The sequence below is a fragment of the Strongylocentrotus purpuratus genome, unplaced genomic scaffold (assembly GCF_000002235.5).
Source record: "Strongylocentrotus purpuratus isolate Spur 01 unplaced genomic scaffold, Spur_5.0 spur5_scaffold_5, whole genome shotgun sequence".
In the NCBI taxonomy this organism is placed as follows: Eukaryota; Metazoa; Echinodermata; class Echinoidea; order Camarodonta; family Strongylocentrotidae; genus Strongylocentrotus; species Strongylocentrotus purpuratus.
In genome coordinates this window covers 22219171-22240757 of record NW_022145611.1, presented here as the reverse complement: position 1 = coordinate 22240757, position 21587 = coordinate 22219171, and the positions used below count along the sequence as shown (strand labels likewise).

Sequence of the window (21587 nt, the reverse complement as noted above, 5' to 3'; positions counted from 1 at the left end):
ATCTGTATCCCCAGGGAGTGGAGAATGTGCATACAATGTATATGGACAAGCCTGGATCTGATGACTGAGGACTAGGCAGAATTTGGATTAAACATGCCAAATTGTAATCCCAACATTTTAGAAAGATATATGAATGTACAAGTACAGGGGAGATCTGTTGGTAAAGATAGTGGTGCATCTTTCAACCTGAAGGAGGATAGGAGTCTCAGAGATGATGTGGTATCCCAGCTAATCCTTTATCAAACCACCCATATCGGTATTAAGTTGAAATCAATAGGATGACAGGAATCACAACTTGAGTGTGGTTTGTATGAAGGTGTAGTTTAACAATCATTTATTCATTGTCACAGCTACACAGCTGTCTGTATTGATCAGCTCTGTGTAGAGAGAGGTCCTATGCAATCGGATACATTCTAATCCATTCTCAGCCTGCCTGTCCTCACTTCATCACCAAACTCTGTTTACATTATACAGCCATGCACTTGACAACGGAATGCATCCCTTTGTGTTCCACAATCCCTACATGTTCCCTTATCCCTAAATGTATCTCCTAGCATTCCCTACTCCTGGCCTGAGAAGCTACATGTAGCCCTGATCATGGACCTACTGAATGTGTCAAGAATAAAACTTCTGTGTAGTACACATTTTTATGAATTTCCATGAGCGTTTCTAAAAACTGGGCAGTGCAAACGCAGTTGCTAATAGTCTGCTAATACAGAACCTGTTTGATAAATTAATGGAGGTGTTCGCCCATTGGAAGTAAAGGGAGTAACAAATTCTTTCCATTTCCATTTATCTAGAAGACCAACTTGGCTTTCATACTTAATTTGTCAAAACATAATTGGTTCTTCTACTGTTTTACATGCAGATCGGCATCTTGGAATTGGGTTGTAAACCCTCAAGGACATTCAACATGTAATGGTAGACTGTTTTACAACCGCAATAATTATTAAAATCAGAAATCTTCAAAGCCAACATTAGTGAGGAAAATTCCAAGTTTTGCCCATATTTGTCTATACCAAATTCTATTTTAAGGGGTACTTTATATATGCCTGCCTCCATGTACTGTACATGTATCAAACCATTTACACATGTATGTACATTTATAATGTGAGTTCCAGGGTTGTAGTTGGAGTATGGTTGATAGTGTAGAAAATTGACTGGAAAGTAGTTGTGGCCAGAGCATGTATCATAGAATAGAATACAACTATAATGATATCTACATAATGTGCATGCATTTTGCCTAATATACATGTACATGTATGAAACCTGACTTAATTTGGTTGATAAATACTGCTGGAAAGTGAAACTGCACAGTGTTACAAGTTTTTTAGAATTCTGAAAATGTAGGCCTTGTTATCGTAAACAGTTTTTCTTTTCTCTTACATACATGTACACGTTTTCAGATCACTAAAATGTTGTGCATGCTTCAGGCCTCTATTGTGTACTCTGTATTGCTATTTTGGCTGACAAATTTCTGTTCTGAGAAACTGTGATGATGAAAAATGATCCGGCTTCCCGTCAAATGCCTTTTGGGATCTGGCTGCAATTCAAGGCCATCCTACCCATAAAATTGTTATCAAGGGTTTTGACATTGAGCATTGATGTGAAATCAATATGGAGCATCAGACTAATTATTCCTGAGGTATTTAGGCCTAGGCTACAGGAAGGTTTTACTCTATCAAATGCTGGTGTCGGTGAGTGTTCATTTAATAGGCAGAACATACATGTTGCTTCATGGACAGAACATGAAGAGAACATGGGATTAAATAAGTTTAATACAGGGCAACAAAAACTTTTAATTTATTAGAAGGAATGAAGAATTCTTTTTTCAAGTTAAGTTACAAGTTGATGACTTTTACATTTTGGGGGCTTCCAATCAATAAGAGATTTAACTTTTTCCATGCTGACACATTTCCTAATTGTAGCTCACATTCAGACGGAATAAGAATACTACCCCTATCATAGGGGTGTGAGTAACACTAAAATCATATTATGTACATGTACATGTCATCATAACAAGAAGGGTAATACTCAGTACTCAAGAATTCCATATGATGGACTCACTCACCATGAGCATATTACTCTGCTCAGAGTACCTTTAATAACAGAGAGATTTGTATCATAGCAATTATCAAATGACACAAATCATAACACTGTGGTAAGGTCTGGTTGTCATTGAATCAGACAAACACTGAGCGCAGCTGCTTCTATTGATCATACGAGACTGCTATGATGTCTATCATAAATGACATGAATTGAAACCTATGACAGCTAGCTAGACCAGTGCACATACATCAATCTTGATCAAATAAAGCTTTGATTCTAACAAAAGAATTGTTAAAAGTTGTCAGTTCTTTCTACAATTGGAACAAGCAACGCTCATATTGGCATGCTTTGTTCAAATTTGGCAAATGCATGCGTTTTTTGTGTACATGAATTTAAAGGTATTCTGGAACTTTTCTTTTTTCTTCTTCTCTTTTCTTTTCCTTTCCTTTATTTCTATCTCTCTTTTCGTTTCTTATTTGTTCTAGAGAATGAGAGAGAGAGAGAGAGAGATAGAGAAGAAAAAAAGTGATTGAATCATTCAAATTTTTAATCTTCAACTCCTTAAAAAAAAATTACAAAAACATAATATCAAATTGACAGCTTACCTCTATAGTCAGTCAATCTTACTGACTACAAAGTCAAGCAGAGTTAATTGTAATTAATCACATTCATGATGATTAGGGTACTCTTTGAAATCAATGGCAGAACTAATTAGCATTGAATGAAATATGAGGTTGATTTCTCTCTCCCTAGTCAGTCAGAAACAGGTTGTAGTTATATGTACCTGTATATTGTATGTAATATTTTATTGATGATGGTTTGAAGGTGACTAGCCATCCTTCCCTTGGATCATAATAGAAGGATGGTAGCTAATCACTATCTCGCAGGTGAAAAGCTGTAGAACAATGACCCTATGCACTGTAGATGCATATAATGAGATTAATGTAAATTAATTGGATTCATTGGATTGGATTTATTGTACAGAGAATCGTCGCTTTGCTTTTGAGAAAAAGGATGATCAAATATTTTTTTGTTTGGTTGCTTTTAAGCTGCACTTTTTAAATACTTAAGTTGCATAATTACATTTTACCTTTCAAGTTGAGTAGCTCTTTCAACATTCAGATGGACATGAAAGCATTTTACAAAATCATTATTCACTTCAGTGCACATTAATGCTGGTTAATGGCTCCCACTTAATAGCTGTGCCAATCAATGATTCCGTTACTATAAGAATAGAGCCAGCTGATGATCTAGCCTCTGTGCTAATGAATGTAATATTCATTATCAATGACGAAAATGCAGTTAAATAATTACTGTTGATCTGCCGTAGATACCATTGATAAATCTCTGGGGTAACCAAATTATCATATGTGTTCGAGTATGGGATGCACTGTGTTCTTCTTCAGGGACAATGTAGTGTATTACATGTATTGGACTAAGAAGGTATAGTATTTGCAAGTAATAATAAAAAGCACACTTAGAACTACATGTATGTCCACTAGTGTCAACCATCCTATCAACACCTACACTGTAAGGGTGAGTCATGATGCTACTTGGAACATTTTCATTGATCAATCTATTTCACACACTCTAAATTGTTAATATAAACTTGGACAATGTGTTCTGCTTGTTTGTCATTTGAACAATCGTTCAATAATGTCAAGAGTCAGGCCGTGCCAATATTATGAACATTATGTCCTTTCCTAATCACATTTAGTTTCAATGTATTTGTGCTGCATGTTGTTGAAAGGAAGAATGGAGTTGGGTTATGTGGTTTCCTCTTCTTGGCAATGTCTCTCAGAAGGTCAGGCTCACCCTAACTTTGTCATGTGAGTCTGAAGTGAAATATTGGGGTTTCATTCACACCTTCCCAGTTTCATTTTGATATTTTGGGATGTCTGAAGCAGAATTTAGGAAGTTTGTGTGGACTGGGGGTGTTTCACGAAGACTAAGATCGACTTTAAGTTGGACTTAACTATGACAGGCCGTTCATGTCACTGTTTGCTCTCAACATTTACTGGCATTGGTCTCTCAAGGGACGTAGAAATCATGGTCACAAATCTACATGTAACTTTTAGCCATAATTTGTTTTTATAAAGATAAAGTAGAAGTAGGATATGAACTTGTGTTTGACAGGACATTTAGTGCAATGTTGTGATGCTATCACAAACCCTAAAACAATTTACTAGCAATGCTAGAATAATGAAGTAAAATGAAAACATGTAATGTTCTTGCAGCTATGAAAGTATGATCAAGGTTAATTGAGATGTTCTGGTATAGATAGATCTCTCAATATATACTCATCCTAGATTGAATACCAACATGCATGAATGTTGTATGCCATGTTGAACATGTACTCAAGCTGTCATGTAGTGTGTGTGAAACATCAATGATGCATTTTCGTATGTTGTGACTGTCTTGAATGGATCTAAAAGAGAGCCAAGAAAAACAATCTCTTAATCACTCCCACTCGTACTGTGCTGACTGACTGGAGAACTTGAACGTGCCCTGTAGCGCTGCGCTTGTTCATCATGACATGAGAGCTAGCTGCAACATGAATGAATGAATGAACAACTCTACTCTTTGTGCAAACAATGACAGGATCAAGAGGGCAGGACAGGACAGACGGGGGAAAAGACATCAGCATCAGGGCAGAGAGCGACTAACATTAGGCCTGTCCTCATCAGACCAAAGTTGCAAAATAACCCGCAGTTTTCAGACTCTGGATATTTTCCTGAAGCTCGAAATCGCGTCCTCACCAGACCGATACGCTCATCACAAACTAGATGAAGACATGATCAATTTAGCCTGCTATTTTCCAAATAGTGGGCTATTTTGGAAACAAGACCAAGATTTCTTGGGATATTTTCTCGACCAAATAGTCCGCCAATTCCAACTTCAGGCTGATGAGGACACAAATTAGCGGGTTATTTTGCAACTTCGGTCTCATGAAGACGGGCCTTTTGTAGCCCTGGAAAGCTCCAAAGAGTTGTGCAAAAGCACTGGAAATCGCAGCAATGTTCATGTTACCCGGTTCACATTGTAAAACTGTGAATGGCTCTCTTATCCCTACTCATTATTAAAATAGAAATGTGCATTGTCATCAGGAGGCAAAGATAATCAATCAGTATTTCATTTTTGTAATATGAAGGATATTGATTGAGCATAACCCTTTGAAATCAAATACGTCTCAATGAATATATATGGTGAGCAGAGGCAGAAGCTAATTCTTTACAAGAAAAGGTATTGCTTTGTGATCCATATTAGCTAGTTACCAGGATAATGTTATGTTTTAAATGATGACACTGCACCATGAAATTAATGAGGTTATTGAAATCATACATGAAAAAAGTATTATGTACACATGTACATGTAGTATCCCAAGTCCCTGGTGCAAGTATGTCCTGGCTCTATATACATGTAGTGCACAATACTAAACTTTGCGGCCATTAAAAAAAAAGAGTTTGAACAGAATAGGTTCAGTGAATCATTTGGGTAGATTCCTTAGAGTTAGAGCCATTGCTACTATACAATTACATGTAGGGAAGCGATACAAATTCATAGATTCATATGCCAATGGATGAACTACCATGATATTGTTTTGAATTTGTCAGGGGGGATTGGTTATAGAAGAGAAGATGTTTGTGTATGTATATTGTCAGTTTGGATCCATAAGGGTGTTTACTCATGTACATGTACATGTACGTTAATGCCGTTCTGGCTCTGAACAGATCTGAAGGCTTTATGATTTAGTGATGAATATACCATGACCAAGAATGTCTGTCTGAACTTGAAGATTGGTTACTCTTTAGCATCCTTCATGGAGTATAAAGTCCTCTGACTTGTACAGAGTAAAATGAAGACCAGACTGGATGCCACTACCAAACCAACCAGTCTCTGTGTACATATATACTGGCTGTGGTATATGAGCTATCATTTGGTGGGCTTGCTCAACGTTTCCTAACCGGTCGGAACACAATCACGGCGGCAGCACTCTCGTTCTCACTGCCCTCACTTCATCTCTCTCCTCATCTTCAATCTCAGGCATGCATTGGGAATCTGACCTCATTATATCTCCACCTTGTCTTGCCTTGGCTCTGCTTGGCTTGGCTGGCTAAACACTTACGGTGCTTTCCGATTTGTTTCCATATCAGAGGGATTATAGATTACCATGTTACCTTATCAAGTGATTCACCCCTCTTCAGAGGCAATAGTATTCTGGTTTAATTAGAATTATAGCAGTAGGATAAGCCTTCTGATGCTAATGTCTTTTATATTTATTAGAATTTAATAGAAATATATGACCATTTTTTAAACATGTTTAATCTATTAAAAAAAATTACATGTATTAAAGGGATCGTTTAACAATATTAAATCTGAGATACACGGCCCTACATGTTATCATTGTCTGTGATATGGTGTAACATTGAAGCCCTAAAAAAATGCGCTTCATAATGATTAAGAAGTGCCTCAAAAAATGTAAAAATCTTTGAGTGGCCAGTTTTACCATATTCGTTTTCCCCAATAGACTGTAGTGTTATGAAAACCGTTTACCATAGTAAATGGTTTTCAAAATTCATAACTCCAATCATAAATATCTTGATAATTAGACAGGCGATCGGCTTGTAAAAGTCATGGGGTTTCTGACTGACCTAAAGGTTTATAATTATCATTGCAGCATGAGCTAAATCCAGAATTTTGTTTCAGAATCTGAGACAAAGTTACCTAGTCCCTTTAAGTTACTGAGATATTTTTTACTAGAGAGCATTAACATTTACTCTAAAAGCGGCCAAGCCAAGTTGCATTTTATACTATGTGTTGTATACAACTATAAACCTTTCACTGTCCATATTTTTTGTGTAAAAATTTCCTCTAAACACCTTATTTTTCATTCATACTTGAATATTTCTTATTTGTTTTAGAAAAAAAATATTGTGATTTTATGAATCACTGCGTGTTACACTTTCTGGATGTTTCATCCAGAGGATTATCCTTCTGGGAAAGAGGGGAAAATCTCATTATAATCTGTTTTCAAGATTTTTCAGTTATGGCATGGAAAATTACGGCTGCATCAATATTTATGGAAAACAAGCAGACCGTATTTGACTGACAACCATATCTACATTGTACGTTGTCTTCATAAAAATTGTATTTTTGTATTCATTATTTCATCCATGTAGGAGCTTTTTCCTATTTTTTTCAATCACATGATATAACTTTTTTCTCTATATGATTGAAATTGTACCACCATCATTTCAGTTGGTGATTGATTCCTTTAGTAGATTCCTGATATTTATCACTGACTTCCTATCATTAAAGTGACTTGATGGTACCCGTTTCCCCCTCATGAACACAAATGGTATGACATTTACAAAGCACAAGTACCATGGTTCGAGAAAACATTCAATTATTACTGCTTCTGTGAAATCACATGAAACAAAGATCATCTGCTCTTTTTATCAAATGAATTGTAATAGAGCAGTAGACTACAGTGTAGGTACGGGAGATTCTGGATTCAATTCCATGTTGTAGTACTTGTGCCCTTTAGTAAGATATAAATGACCAAGTCCCTCACAATGGATTTAAATCCATACATTGGGTCCACTGCTTGCTTATCAACAAGCACAAGCACATTGTTGTTTTCTTAACAAACGGCTGAAACTGAAATGTTTTACTCTCTGTTGGTATCATAGATACATCACTTGGATTGCATTTTGTAACCACTGATATGAACTAAGTAAGAGTTGCCATAACGACGATGGGATATTAGTATAATGACTCCAGATTGTTTGCAGCCAGTGATACTGCAATATTAATGAGTATCGTTGGTAGATTGTCACTTCATTTGTAGGTGCCTTTGTGTTCGCAGCGGCCTCAAGACTTCATTGAATAAGTAACCTTCAAGTGGTATCGCTCATTTAGCTCTGCTGATAATGAAGAAAAGTGTAACATTGTGATGTCTATAACAGCGGATTAGAGCCAGACACATGAAGTGTTGTCTTATTATTATGATTATTATGTTTTATTCCTCCTGATTATTTTGATTCATATGATCAAGCAGGGGATGAGGTATTATATCGTTGACAAAAATCACAAGAAACGAAGATCAATTTTAGCAAAAAATCTTTAAAGAATAACAAAAATACAAAAGATAATTTCTATAAAAAAATCTCAATTATTTTTTTAGACAGTTTAAAAATAGGCTTTCCCATATATATATACAAATAAAGAACTTTTACACTCAAGACATTCTAAAAATTATTGATTATGTAAAGCAGGATGCCAAATCCAAACCCTAATTAATATCCTGAATAAAACCATCTTCTCCCACAATGTGTATAATAGGGATGTTATCGGAGGTATAGTTACAGGATGTGGTAGTGCATGATACTGCTGCATCTGAGTAGTAGTTCTCAAGAGGCTGATGGCAATGATATGTTTATGTCCTTGAATACCCATTTCTCGTAATGTCCCGTTCAACAATAGAGCCGCATAACTAATAATGCCTATACTTTGAAAGAAATATAAAACCTGCATAAAGGTTGCAAATGATTTTAACAATCAGCTCTAAGCTTGGCAGTATTGTAGTGGACTCGTGTTGTGATTACATAAGATCAGTAGTAGTGTTTACACATTTCACTTGGTGATGCGCTATATGTATGTAGGCAATAATTCTACTTCCTGGATCCTGATTGGCGATTAATGTAAAACCAGAAATTAGCGCAAAATGGAACTTGGCAAAATGTCAATGGCAGCCATTATCATTTCTACACACTTACATGAATTGCACAATTTTATGTAGTGATGCATTGATAATGCCGCATAATTTGTTTTAGAATCTTGACTACTTAGTACAAAAACTATGGTATCTGCTAATGTTTGTGATCATATTTTGTGTGCAATCAGGATTTTATAATGTTTATCTTATGTTTTCTCTTTGATATTTCGTCAAGTATTGACAATTATTCCTCTCTATTTTGTCCTTTCTTTTTACAGGTGACTTGATGATGAGTCTACTATGGTACTACAGACCTGAACATACTGAGGCAGGCAGACTCAAAACACATCTAGAGGTAAATCTTAATCTTTGATTTCACGCTGGTATTAACGGCATTGTGTAATTCAAGACCAACTCCTATATTACGGTATATCATCTCTACCCCTTTCTCTCTTTTTTTCTTCTTGATTTTGACACTTCTCATGAAATGACCACACCTGTAACATGGGTTCATGGTTTCTCAGATGATTACTTAAAAACATAGATATTTATGAGTTTTCATGATATACATTTATCGGGGAAAAGTATTTATTTGATGACTCCTAGAAATTGACTACCGGTATGTCTTTTCTGTCAACGGCATGTCATTTTGTTTTAGATATAGTGAAACAATTGTCCATATTAGATATTTTGAAATAACATTTGCATATAAAGTGATTCATTAATGTGCTGAAAATTGTCTGCATGGAGCCCCCAAAAAGGTTATTACCCTCGGATGAAAGATACGATCTCTTCTCCTTCTCAGCTGATGAAATATTCATGTGACGTTGGCACTGGTGAAGGTTTTTCATTAATCATGCAATGTTTCATGCTTCCAGTATCTATGTTGACAAAATGTAGTGATTGAGTGAAAGGGAGGTTCAGTTAATATAACATGAGTGCGTGATATGTGAGGGAAGAACATGGTGACGTGTACTTTTTTTCTTCTTCTTACTGTGAATGTTCGAGACAGAAAGTGAAAAAGACATCCTGGTTATAATTATCCTATTATTTCATGAATCTTGACTTTCGTTTTATGTTCATCCGTCTTCCTCTTTTAATGTTTTAATTCATTAGAATTCATTAGAATAAAGAAAATTGGATTTAGGATTTTCACACTTTTCTTTCTCTGTATGTTTTCATGCTCATTCCCCTCTTGAAGATGACATCACATTTGTTTTTCCAATTTTATTTAGTTAGACATGAGAATTATGTACTTCAAACACATTGGTAACATCTGGGGTATGGGGTAGTTATAAATAAGATTTATTTCTCAATGTTATGATGTAGGCTTCAGCTTTCAATCAAGGACATTTATTGGGACGATGTCACTCGTTCTCTTTTTTACACTGATGATGAGTGCGAGTGGATATTCCAACATCTGACATTTATATGTTTATCAGAACTTTAATTTTCTAATGCTGCTTATTCAAACTTGATCCTAATGGGAATATTTTGTATTCTTCCTGAATCCAATATTCGTGTCAACTGTTTCCCTTGGCGATTTCACTGTTAAGTAGATTGCCTAGATGAAATAACACACCACCTACGCTGAAATTCAAGCAGTGTCCTAGCCTACTGCTCAGGTGCTAATGCTGGTCAGTTAGTTCCATGTCTTGCTTTCATACCAATTATTGTATTTATTTACATTTTTTGAGAAAGAGTTATCATTCAGTCTTGAGAGCTACTGATAAAGAGGCCAGAAAAGTCCAATGGCCAGCCTGAAAGCCAACCTTTTTGAAGGGTAATTCTTATAACTACATGTAATTGTATTAGCAGAGTTATGGGTCTGATATTTCAAGTGTAGCCTTGTTATGAAAGAAAATATCTAATTTAGATGTATACTTGTCAATATCGTGATATAATTCCATGTGTGAACAGGACGGGATGTGTCTCTTCTTGTGCACTTCTCTTATGGTACATTGTACATGTATTTCTCTCATGGTACATTTTTTCTCTTATGGTACATTACTCTCCTTAGTGTGCATTTCGCTCATGGTACATTGTATTTTATGCAGATGTAAGTTCATTTGAAAGGTCATTTGATGTGAATAAATGAGGAAGGAAAGAGTAATCCTTGCTATCAGTCATCTGCTGTTTAACTTAATCACCTCATTACGCCCATTGTGAGGGAAATGGTATTTTCCCTAAGAACCACAATAATCATAGCCAACATTTCAGACGGCTCAGTTCTCAATCTGCAGGAAATCTCTTCCTCAATAAAAGATTTGGCAAGGTTGGACATCCAGTGTTGTCATTGTGACAGCGAGAGAATACACCTTCGTTGCAACTTTGATGAAATATATATTTTGAGTATTGTTAAATTGTGTTACATTACATATGAGCCATTCCATGTATCATGAAATAATCTACAAATCAGGCTGTCATTTTTCTTTTCTTGATATAATAAATCAGTGACCACTTTTCACATCACTCTTTTTCTGATAGAGACCAAAGCCTTAAGCTATAAACATGACCTTACGAATGAACGAGAAGAGTTGTTAGAAGCTGAATAGTGTCTGTCTACTGCATACAGTAAGACAAGTTATTGAATTTAGTTGACACAGATCAGCCGAATACACCTATCTCTATCCACCCTCGGTATACACTTCAGTACGATGGTGGCCATGTAGTAACCAATAAATGTCTATTGGAACGTAATATCAGACATGTAGAGAGCTCCTTGGTGAGTGCAAATTACATGTCACTGCAGCAACATTTAGACGTCTAATGGATCCCAGCTTCATAGCGGGTGTGCTCCTGCTAAAACAGGTTTACTTGAAGCTGTGAATCTCTGATGATTTTAGAGAAAGATTTGTTTTCAATCAAGAAATGTAATCTTTCAATTACTGTGACGTTCTTTCTAAACGCTGTAGGGTGTTTGTATTGCCGTCTGTAAATCTGGCTCAGGATAGTCAGGGAAATAGAGATTAGGGTTTACATTGTTTCTCACTAGGAAGCCTACGACAAATCAGCATTGATTACTCAATTAGTAAATTGATCTGTCATTGTTTCATCTATCCCTGACCCAAAGACATCCATGCAATAAGCTTCACCCTGGGTATTTAATCAATATTGATCAGTAGGCCATATCATTTAGACACTGTACATGGTTCCTTTCTTTGTTGTATTTTAATGATATTCACCTGGTCTACCTTACAAGCATCTTGTAGCAGGTAGGAAGTAGTGAAAATCAGATTGAATGTTGGATGTCGAAATCCTGAGATACCTTATCGCATAAATCCATGTCAATGTAGCTGATGATAAAGAATACAAGACATAATAAGATGAAGAAGGGAGGAGATATTAAAGGATGATTACAAAGAAGGAAAGACAAATAGATACAAATGGTTATATTAATGACCCAGCTTGTTTAGATAGCCCTTCTTGTACATGTATCTACCGGGCGTACAATTCCCACCAGTTGAGTTTTGTTGCAGAGGGCGTTACACAAAATAATTTTTTGTGAGATAATGAACAACTGAGTGTCAAGTTTGAAAGAACATAAAATTTAAATGACAAAATCATCTTTGTTTGATCAAAATTGGTTCAGAGACGGCTGAAATATCCATAAATATAACAATTTCTAGATAATTTGAAAAAAACGTTGAAAAAATGACATAGTGCCTTTTACGTTGTATTTCAGCCAATGCCGATGTTGGCTTTTTTGTTGGCATTTTCGTGTTGGTTATATTACGTACAACCAGCCGGCCCATGTATTGTTATTTTTAATTAAATAATTAATTAACGGTCACCATATTTTTTTTGAAAGTGGAGCTGAATTAGTATGATCTTATTGGCTAAATTTCACACATTTTGGGGTCTAAAATTACCTTCATAGCAATTTTAGGTCCTAAAAGGGCACTAGAAATGTCAAAGATAAGAATACGAGGAATAACCATGCACTTTGAAGGCATTTGCGGTCTGAAAACAGACCTCAGCTATCCTTTTAAAGATGATCAAACTATGTTTTATACTCCATGCTTTCAAACCCATAATACTGTACCAGGTATGATTTGATTCAATTTGTTCTGACTTTTACTTCTCTCAGAGCCTCAGAGTCGATGGTATAGAGATGGAATATGTATTGTTAGATACAAGAAATACTCTCCAAGAGTCTCCATGCTATAAAGTGTGCTCTATTGTTAAATTTGTGCATGCATGAACAACCAATAATCGGTTGTCATACATGTAAACTTTTTTTTTGTATTTGCAGTATTTGATATTTCCATATCAGTAACTTATCACTATGTATAAAGCATTGATAGATGGTGGATTCAAGTGGTTTTGTTAGGGGATATATATTTGCAAATATAAATGTATTTTAACCACGGCTGTCATCCATTGAAGTAATATCATAATAGTAATCAATTATTTTTTATTCATTTCCAAATGTACATTTTCATTGATATGTGCAATTGCATCATGCTGACAGAATATCTTTTGCTGAAGATAAATAAAGCCAAAATGTGAAGATATAAATGTATCTCAAGTATACTCAAGGCTGGCATGTTTAAAACATAAGTAAAGTGCCAAGCTGAGATACTATAGTATTTTGGCTGAATATCACAAGCACAAATTTGATGTAAGCATTGAGTGTCAGAAATGACAGGGGCTCATGACTTGGGCACTACTTATTAAAAGTGCAAGGACAACACGAGAGAGAAAGAGAGGGAGAGAGAGAGAAAGAGAGGGAGAGAGAGAGGGGGAGAGAGAGAGGGGGGGAGGGGGAGGGGAGGGGGGGGGGGGAGAGAGAGAGAGAGAGAGAGAGAGGTGTAGAGATGTAGGAAATGAGAGATGATGTGGGCGGGAAATCAGGATGAATATGAATATAAATGATTAGCAATTATGAATTGCTAAAGGGAATGAATAATTATTAGTCTGGATGGAGATACAGTGATGATGGCATCATAATAATACTTTATAGGGATGCTAACTAGATGTACAGACTGTCTGTAGAGAGTTTCATTCAAAATGGTGGAAGGAGAGATAGTGTCAGACATAAGGAAGGATAAGGGGTAAGAAGTCAAAAGGATGCAAAAATAAGAAGAAGATGAGACAGATGAGAGTAGACAGAAGGAACGTAACAAAATAGACCATGTCAAATAATAGCATTGCAGGAAAGACCAGAAGGATATGAGATTATGGTTTATGCACAGTTGCCATGACACATTACCCCCATCCATCCTTCCATCCATCTATACATCCATCAGCACTTGAAAGAGAGAGATCCAAATCACTTCACTCCTGAATTATGAATGATGTACTCAGCCATGGGCTAATCTCAAATCTACTGTAGTTGATGCTGTCGTGATGGGCAAAATTCATCTTTCCTCCTCAACCATGCATTAGAGATACGATTCATACATTTATTTCTGTTTTTCTCAACAAAAAAATTATTACTAGAATTCAAATCGGACTTCGATTTAGTTCTACCATGTAGATTATTAAACAAGCAAAAATAACTGAATATGTTAAATGCCTAGATAAAATATATTCACAATTTCTTTTTAGTAATTTTATCATCATGATTTATCTGATGTGCCTGGTGAAGTGTAGATACATACATAGTGTATTTATTCCCTCTAAGGACTGCATCAATGCTAATGATCGAAGTGCTGTGTTGCCAAGAGGCTGATGAGGTGTATGTGCTCTAGTGAGTGATTGAGAATGAGTAGGGTCAGATTTGTGCACAGAAGGGCCTTTTTCATGTCCTCCCTGAGTCTCTAGGTACCTGATTCTTCTCATGAAATTAATATATGGACTGTTTAGCTCATCCTTGTTCACAGTTTGTTCTGTATTCTAGTTTCTCAGCTGTTACCCTGAAGTATAAGTGTTGACTTCTCTGCTGTTCTTTCAGCATGTATGCTTTAGCTACCTATTCACTGCGTTGGAAGATGAATACTTATGATATGAATGTGCTGTATTTAAACCCAACTAAAATCCTACTACAATCCTACTACAATAAACTATGCCTTGATCATATCAGCTCTCCTTTCTCTTTCAGTTATGAAAATACAATTAAAACTAAAATCCTGCATACATGTTTATAATTGTATTATTTTTCGGACATAGCTAGATGTTTTTTTCTATTGCACTCATAGTAAATTTGATATTTCTTTTTGTTTTTCTACAGAATGAGATCTTTGCTTGTCGACACTGGGATATCAACAGCGTTGCATGCATCGAGGATAAATGCTATGTTGTCACTCTAGCTGAATACAACAGGTTTGTGTACAAATATCAATAAGTATTGATTTAAGGATTATGTGCTGCCTAACAGTGAGCCGTCAGTGTCAAGAGAGAGAGAGGGGACAGAAATAGTATGCCTTATTTATTAACACAAGGCACAGGGTCAGCTGTAGGGCTGAGAGTAAAAACCTGGTACCTGGCTCTTGCCTGAGAGCCTCTGGTTCCAGGTCAAAATATTAGATACCAGTTTCCCAAAATTGGATGAGGCAATGATGGGGCAATGAAAGATAAGCCCCTTAAAAGTCTGGTGAAATCCAAATATAAGTTGATTCCTGTTGATGTCCAGGGCTGCATACAAGTCATATTTTGAATATTTAAAAAAATAATTTTCTCAGACCTACTCAGCTCCACCCTAAAATAATGCTCCAGATCTCATTCCCTAAATGACATTATCTGTCAATCATTAGTGAGCTATGTATTATCATGTATTATGGAACCATAAACTCTTGTAAAGAAATGTATTGTCTATTCTACTACTGAGCTCATAGTTAGTTTTGAATTTAAAAAACAACTAAAACCCCCTGAGAGTTTGTATTAATTCTAAATGAGTAACCTTTAATTAATTCTGTTTGTATTGCATGCATGTAGGTTCTACTCCAAGCTAAAGATGACGATGGAAGGAATCCGTCCAGGAAGAAGCTATTTTCCTGAACCTCTGGAGAACTACCCCAGGAAAGATGCCATCCCACCTCCGGGTTTTGATCCTGATGCAGTATTCCTCTGTCGTCAGGTCTATGATTTTCGCCAACGTCGTGTTATCAAGAACCCATACTGATGGTCATCAATAACGCTTGGATCATACCTTGGAGATGATTGGACAACCTCTGTATCTCTGTATTACAACTCTTTTGCTTCCTGCAGGGTTGTTTAGACAGTCTTTTAATACCAAGATTTAAAAGGAGGAGGTCAATGTGATGCTTTAGATCTCAAAGTAAAGTACAGACAGGATTATCAAAATGCATAAATAATTCTAAAAATTGAGCGTATGGTTTGGTATTTCTCTCCTTCATTTTTCCTCTCATTGCTCTTTCTTCAGAGTGTATTTGGTCAGAAGAAGTAGGAGTCAGTGTTATATAAAATCGACCTCTTTTGTTAGTGTATGTAGATTCAGGGAGTTTGCAATGTAGTGAAAGGTTCTTAAAGCTGCGCCAGATATTCATTTGCTTGGCACTGAATCAAAGGCAGGGTCCGTTCTGTAGAAGAAGCAGTTCAACCTACCTTATATGGATTCTCTAAGCTATTGCACAAGCAGTTGATGCAGGGTCCAGAGAAAGTCCCTTCAAGGGTCATAAGACATCTTGGATGTGTTCAAAACCTCTCAAGAATTGATTCACCAATACCACCAGTCTTTAATCAATTTGATTGAACAAAATCCTTTCTTAAATGACTCAGCAAGTCTCCGTAGACAACTATTTTTATGATAATGACAAATAAATATTGATCAAAATGTGATATGTTTTTATCCTTTTGCTTAGAGTCAAGAACAGTGCATTCCAGGTATTTCCAGGAAAATATCACTTTTGGTAGATGTGATTACCAGATTTTTTTTGTTGTTTTCATTGTGAACACACATAGACTTTGTGTCCCAGAGAATTCTAATGAAAATTTGTTTGGTGCTGTACACAAATTCACCATATTCTTTCCCTGGAGTGTACAAACCTCCAACCTGGGCAGGGTTCTGTGCTTTAATAATCAATATGTTTGTAGTATAAGCTTGTAATCTGAAGATACATCAGACAAAAGGTAGCCTGGATGTTGTTGCATGAAACAAATTTAATTTTGAACTTATCGCACATAAATGAACAATAACAGAATTTTCTTTCAAACAAACATGATTTAGTAGCTGTTGAGATTTCATGAGCAATTGATTGGTGATTAATGTTGTGTGTCTTTCATCGAACCATGACAGTCTTGTAATTGTTATATTAATACACTACTATATTTTCAGAGGAAAACACCCCAACAACCACAATTCATAATAAGAGCATGAAACTTGCTCTTAAACTACTTGAAATATGCTTTTGATTGCCTTTAGTGGGGAGAAGTTATTTGATGCACATTGGACAAACAGATATCAATGGATTTTAATTAAAGTTTTTATTTCCTACATGTAATATAATCATGTGGCAATATAAATTATAAGTTTGTTTGACTCTTTAACTGGTGCTGATAATTCATGTCAGTATGGTTTACTGAGGCTTGTTATTGCTCTGAATAAGAAAAGTGTATCATTTTACATCTGTTTCATTACTTCCTGAATTAGTGAACTTTGTGATATACAAACTGATCAACTTTCCCTGGAAACCACTCAGCAAAACAAAACCAAAAGTTACTTTTAGCTCATCATCATATCATTTGAAATATTAATTCTTTATTAGGCTTCTAGATAACATATATTTATTGAGGTAATCAAAACTGTACAACTAATCTAGTTCAATTGAAGAAGAAAAAACATCTCTATGATACTGTTTCTTTTGTACTAAAAGATCTATTTGTGGATTACAAACTGTATCATTTTAGATTCATCCTAATATAAGAACAATGTGACTAAGTAAAGAGATAATTACCGGTATTACAGGTAGTTAAAATCCATAGATGATGGACTGTGTTTTTACTTTTTATGCTTTCCTAATTTTTTCCTGACAATCAATCTTTTGTATTGATATGCCAGTAAAATTCATGCAGCAAAAATTTCATTTTACTTGATTAATGTTTGTATGAGAAATGAGAGTATCATAATATAATTATGTCTGACTAGCTGTTTGTCAATTTATGTAATGATAATGTAATGGACTGAGAGAAAGAAATTTAAAAGTTTTATGCCAAAAGGGCAGGAGTATGATTTTAGAGCCATATTGCAAGCTTGTGTTTCGCCCTTGCCAGATTTGATGGTGAATGAAATAATGAAATTAACTGGACTCAAAACGGACTCAAAATTTATTGAGGTGCTGTCCAAAGTACTTTTATGTATATAGATATATATTTGATTGTTTTGTGCAACTTTCTTGTAAGATTTGCAACTTTCCTCCACCACGTTGTGCATTCATCAATAGACTCAGATTAGATAATTTATCATGTTAAATCATTTGTCACATTGTCTTCTCTCTCTCTCTCTCTCACTCTCTATCTCTCTTTATCTCTCCCCCATCTCTTTCATCACTCAAGTATTTATGGTCTTGTAAATACAAGCAAACTATATTTGAATCATTGTCTTCTAAACAGATGGTACATTGTCTATATTTTCTTTTCAGATTGTATTTTTATGTGTTTCACCGTGCATTGTTGCATTTTGGGAGAGGATATTAAGTGCCATGGAGAAAGAAAAAAATTGTCTTTAGAACAAAGTCAGTGTTGGTTGTATTTTTTGTGTAAAACCAATTTTTGGGCAAATATTTTGAGAAATATGAGGTTTGCCGTCATTGGTGCTGTTGATGATACACCCATGATTATAAGTTGATAAACACATAGTTGCGATTACGAGTGTTCACATGGATTTAAACTTTGTTTCATGTGATACCCTGTAATAAAAACTCTATTCATATTCTGCTTAATTTCCAGGGCTGGTTCACATATTGTATTTCTCTTAAGGCACTCATGCTTATGTTATTCTTACATTTTTTTGTCATAGAATTATTCAATAATGAAATATTTACAAAGATCTTATTGTATATTGGTACATTTTTATTTGATTTCCATTTCAAATGAATTGAAATTATTATTTATTCCACTAAATGGACATCAAGCAAAGGTTAAGGCTTGTATTTTGATTCAATTTGCACTCCAAAGTGGAGTAGATTTTATATTATCAAAAATATGGGTTACTAAAATGGGAAAATCTGTGTATGTACAGTGACCCATTGGGGGCAAAAAGTTCTATGAAGATATTGATAATGATGTTAGGGTTGATTTCAGATATATTTTCTCATGGGAGTACATGTATTTGCAAATGAAATGTTCTTTATCAGAATGTCATGCACCACGATCTTGACCTTTCTTTGCAAGTGAATAAGAACGGTCCCTGTGTATAATAGACATCGATCTGTCTTTCACAAACCTGTTACAATTTGGAAATTTTTGCTTATTTGTTGTTAAAGCATTGAGCTTTGCAGTGAATTGGAGAGCTTATCAAAGTGCCACTTTAACCTATTTTTTGTAGCAACCTAGGCAGAAAATAGCATCTCCATTAAAAAAAAAAGACTAAATGGTTCAGAAGAGTAGGAGCTCATTATAAATGGTAAAGAACAGTTTGATATAATTGGACTTATCTCATGATAATTTTAACCTGTGCAAATTAACTATTGATTACTTTGTTACCTTTCATGTGATTTAATGATTGACATTTCACCTTGTATTGAATATAATATCATGTAGAAGAGCTCCTGACCACAATTAGCTTTAAAAGAGTCCCACACATCTTTTATATGTCTCTTCAGTTATTTCAGTACCTCATTGTATTGCTTATAGAAATCATAATAAGATTAATAAAATATGTTTTGGAAACATAGTGCTTGACAAAATTATGAGATACAATTTTTTCTTCTTATTTAATTCATTTTTCTGTGATATTGTCCAACGTGAAGTTGATGTTAGGACACAAGTAAGGACTCTTGCCCTTAAATCTACTCTTTTGTTGTACCCCCTTCTACACCATTTTATTTTGGACAATAGTCATGGATGAACTTTCTGATAAACCGTTACTTTTTGTTTATAGTTAAATTGGGCATAACTATAAATACTATTGATACAAACTATATGATAGAGGTCAGTGTTTCAATGACTTTAAAACGTAAAGCCTCTTCACATTGTTGAATTTTTGACCGGATTGTCATCAACAGTAAGGAAGAAATTAAGATACCTGCCATTTTTAAACGAATCGACTTGAAATTTGTTTCGTTTTTATATTATGTTCCATTGGTTTCTACGAAAAACGTTTGTGTTCTCTAATTGTTCTCAAATTGTTCTCGATTCTAAGTAGAGGCAAGTTTTCAAATCGGAGTATAAAGGTAAGGTTTTTTCTACTTAGGTGTTTATGATAATTTTTGTTTAATATTCCATTATTTTGTTGTGTATTTGCTCACATTGAAATATCTTGGCATGGTCATGATGAGATAAAAATGTCTTCTATTTCACTTGTTCCATCAGAGGGCATTACACTCATATTGACTCTATTTTTCTTTCCTGTTTGGTGTAGGATCCACAAATATATTCCCAGTTCATAGATGCATATATGAAGCCTTGATATAGGATCCCTCTGTATTTTTCTTTTACAATATTGAAAGGATTAGGTGACAGAATTGCCCTTTTTTGTATAAACTTATTGCACCTTTTTGAAGAAAGGGAGAATGTTTCTACAACAAAACTATAACTATGTTTGCCATTGCCATACTTTGTTCTTTGAAAATTGACTTGAAAGCCTTCATCTTGTAAATATGACATCATGTGCTTTGACAAAATATAATCATAAATAGAGTATTGATTGTGTTCCTTTAAGAAAGTATATTGAAATAGTCCAAATATGGCACCTAAAAGATCTTTTGTTGTGTGAAATAATGTTGACCTTAAGGGTTATATATCAATATATTCAAGATGGTTATATTATATCATTGTATATGTGTGTTCATGTCTTGACAGATAAAAGAATAAATACTAGAAAGATGTGTTTGCTTGAAAAATGAAATGGCATTGTGTTTATTTCTTTAAGTCAATTGTCATATTCGAACCCCCTGCCATTTTTTGCCAAAAAGTGGTGATTTTCGAATTTTTCCAAAATGTGCCTTAACGCCCCTTTCGGAAACGAACGGGAGACATATTAATTCAAAGGGCATGTTGAGACGTCCATAATGAGAAAACAAAGAAGATTAAAATATTTCATTTTTTGGCAAAAAGTGGCGAAATTTGAATGTTCCAAAAATATGTCTTATCGCCCCTTTTGGAAACAAACGGGAGTCGTAATAATTCATAGGGCTTGGGGGGACTTCAATGATGTGAAAACAATGAAGATCAAAAATTTCGGTTTTGGGCAAAAATGACGACATAACCTCTTGCCATTTTTGCCAAAAAGTGGCGATTCTTTATTGTTTTTCCTCTCCTAAATGTATGGAAACAAATGGGAGTCATGTTAATTCAAAGGGCATGTTTGGACTTCCATGATGAGAAAACAAAGAAGATTAAAATATTTTATTTTGTGGTAAAACTGCTGAACCAACCCCTGCCATTTTTGCCAAAAAGTGGCGGTTTTCGAATATTTCCCAAACGTGCATTCACGCCCCTTTTTCAAAACAAACGTGATTCATATTAATTCAAAGTGAATGTTGGGACGTCCATGATGAGAAAACAAAGAAGATTAAATGTTTCATTTTTTGGCAAAAAAGATTAAGTAACCCCTTGCCATGTTTGCCAAAAATTGGCGAGTTTTTATTGTTTTTCCTCTTCCAAATGTGCCTTAACGCCCCTTATGGAAACAAACGGGAGTCATATTAATTCAAAGGGCATTCATATACTTATGATGAGAGTCAAATTACAGATCGAG

General features: G+C 35.0%; 1 protein-coding gene across 2 annotated transcripts in view; it reads left to right on the top strand.

Moving 5' to 3' along the window:
• The window catches only part of LOC100892440 (muscle M-line assembly protein unc-89), a 60977-nt gene extending 40242 nt beyond the window's left edge, over positions 1-20735 (top strand). For both annotated transcript variants that reach the window (XM_030998512.1, XM_003729796.3), the window contains exons 5-7: positions 9046-9122; positions 14943-15034; positions 15647-20735. In XM_030998512.1, coding sequence (XP_030854372.1) covers positions 9046-9122; positions 14943-15034; positions 15647-15833 — 356 coding nt within the window. In that variant the 3' untranslated portion in view covers positions 15834-20735. The remainder of the gene's footprint in view (positions 1-9045; positions 9123-14942; positions 15035-15646) is intronic.
• The last annotated feature ends 852 nt before the right edge of the window (positions 20736-21587 follow it).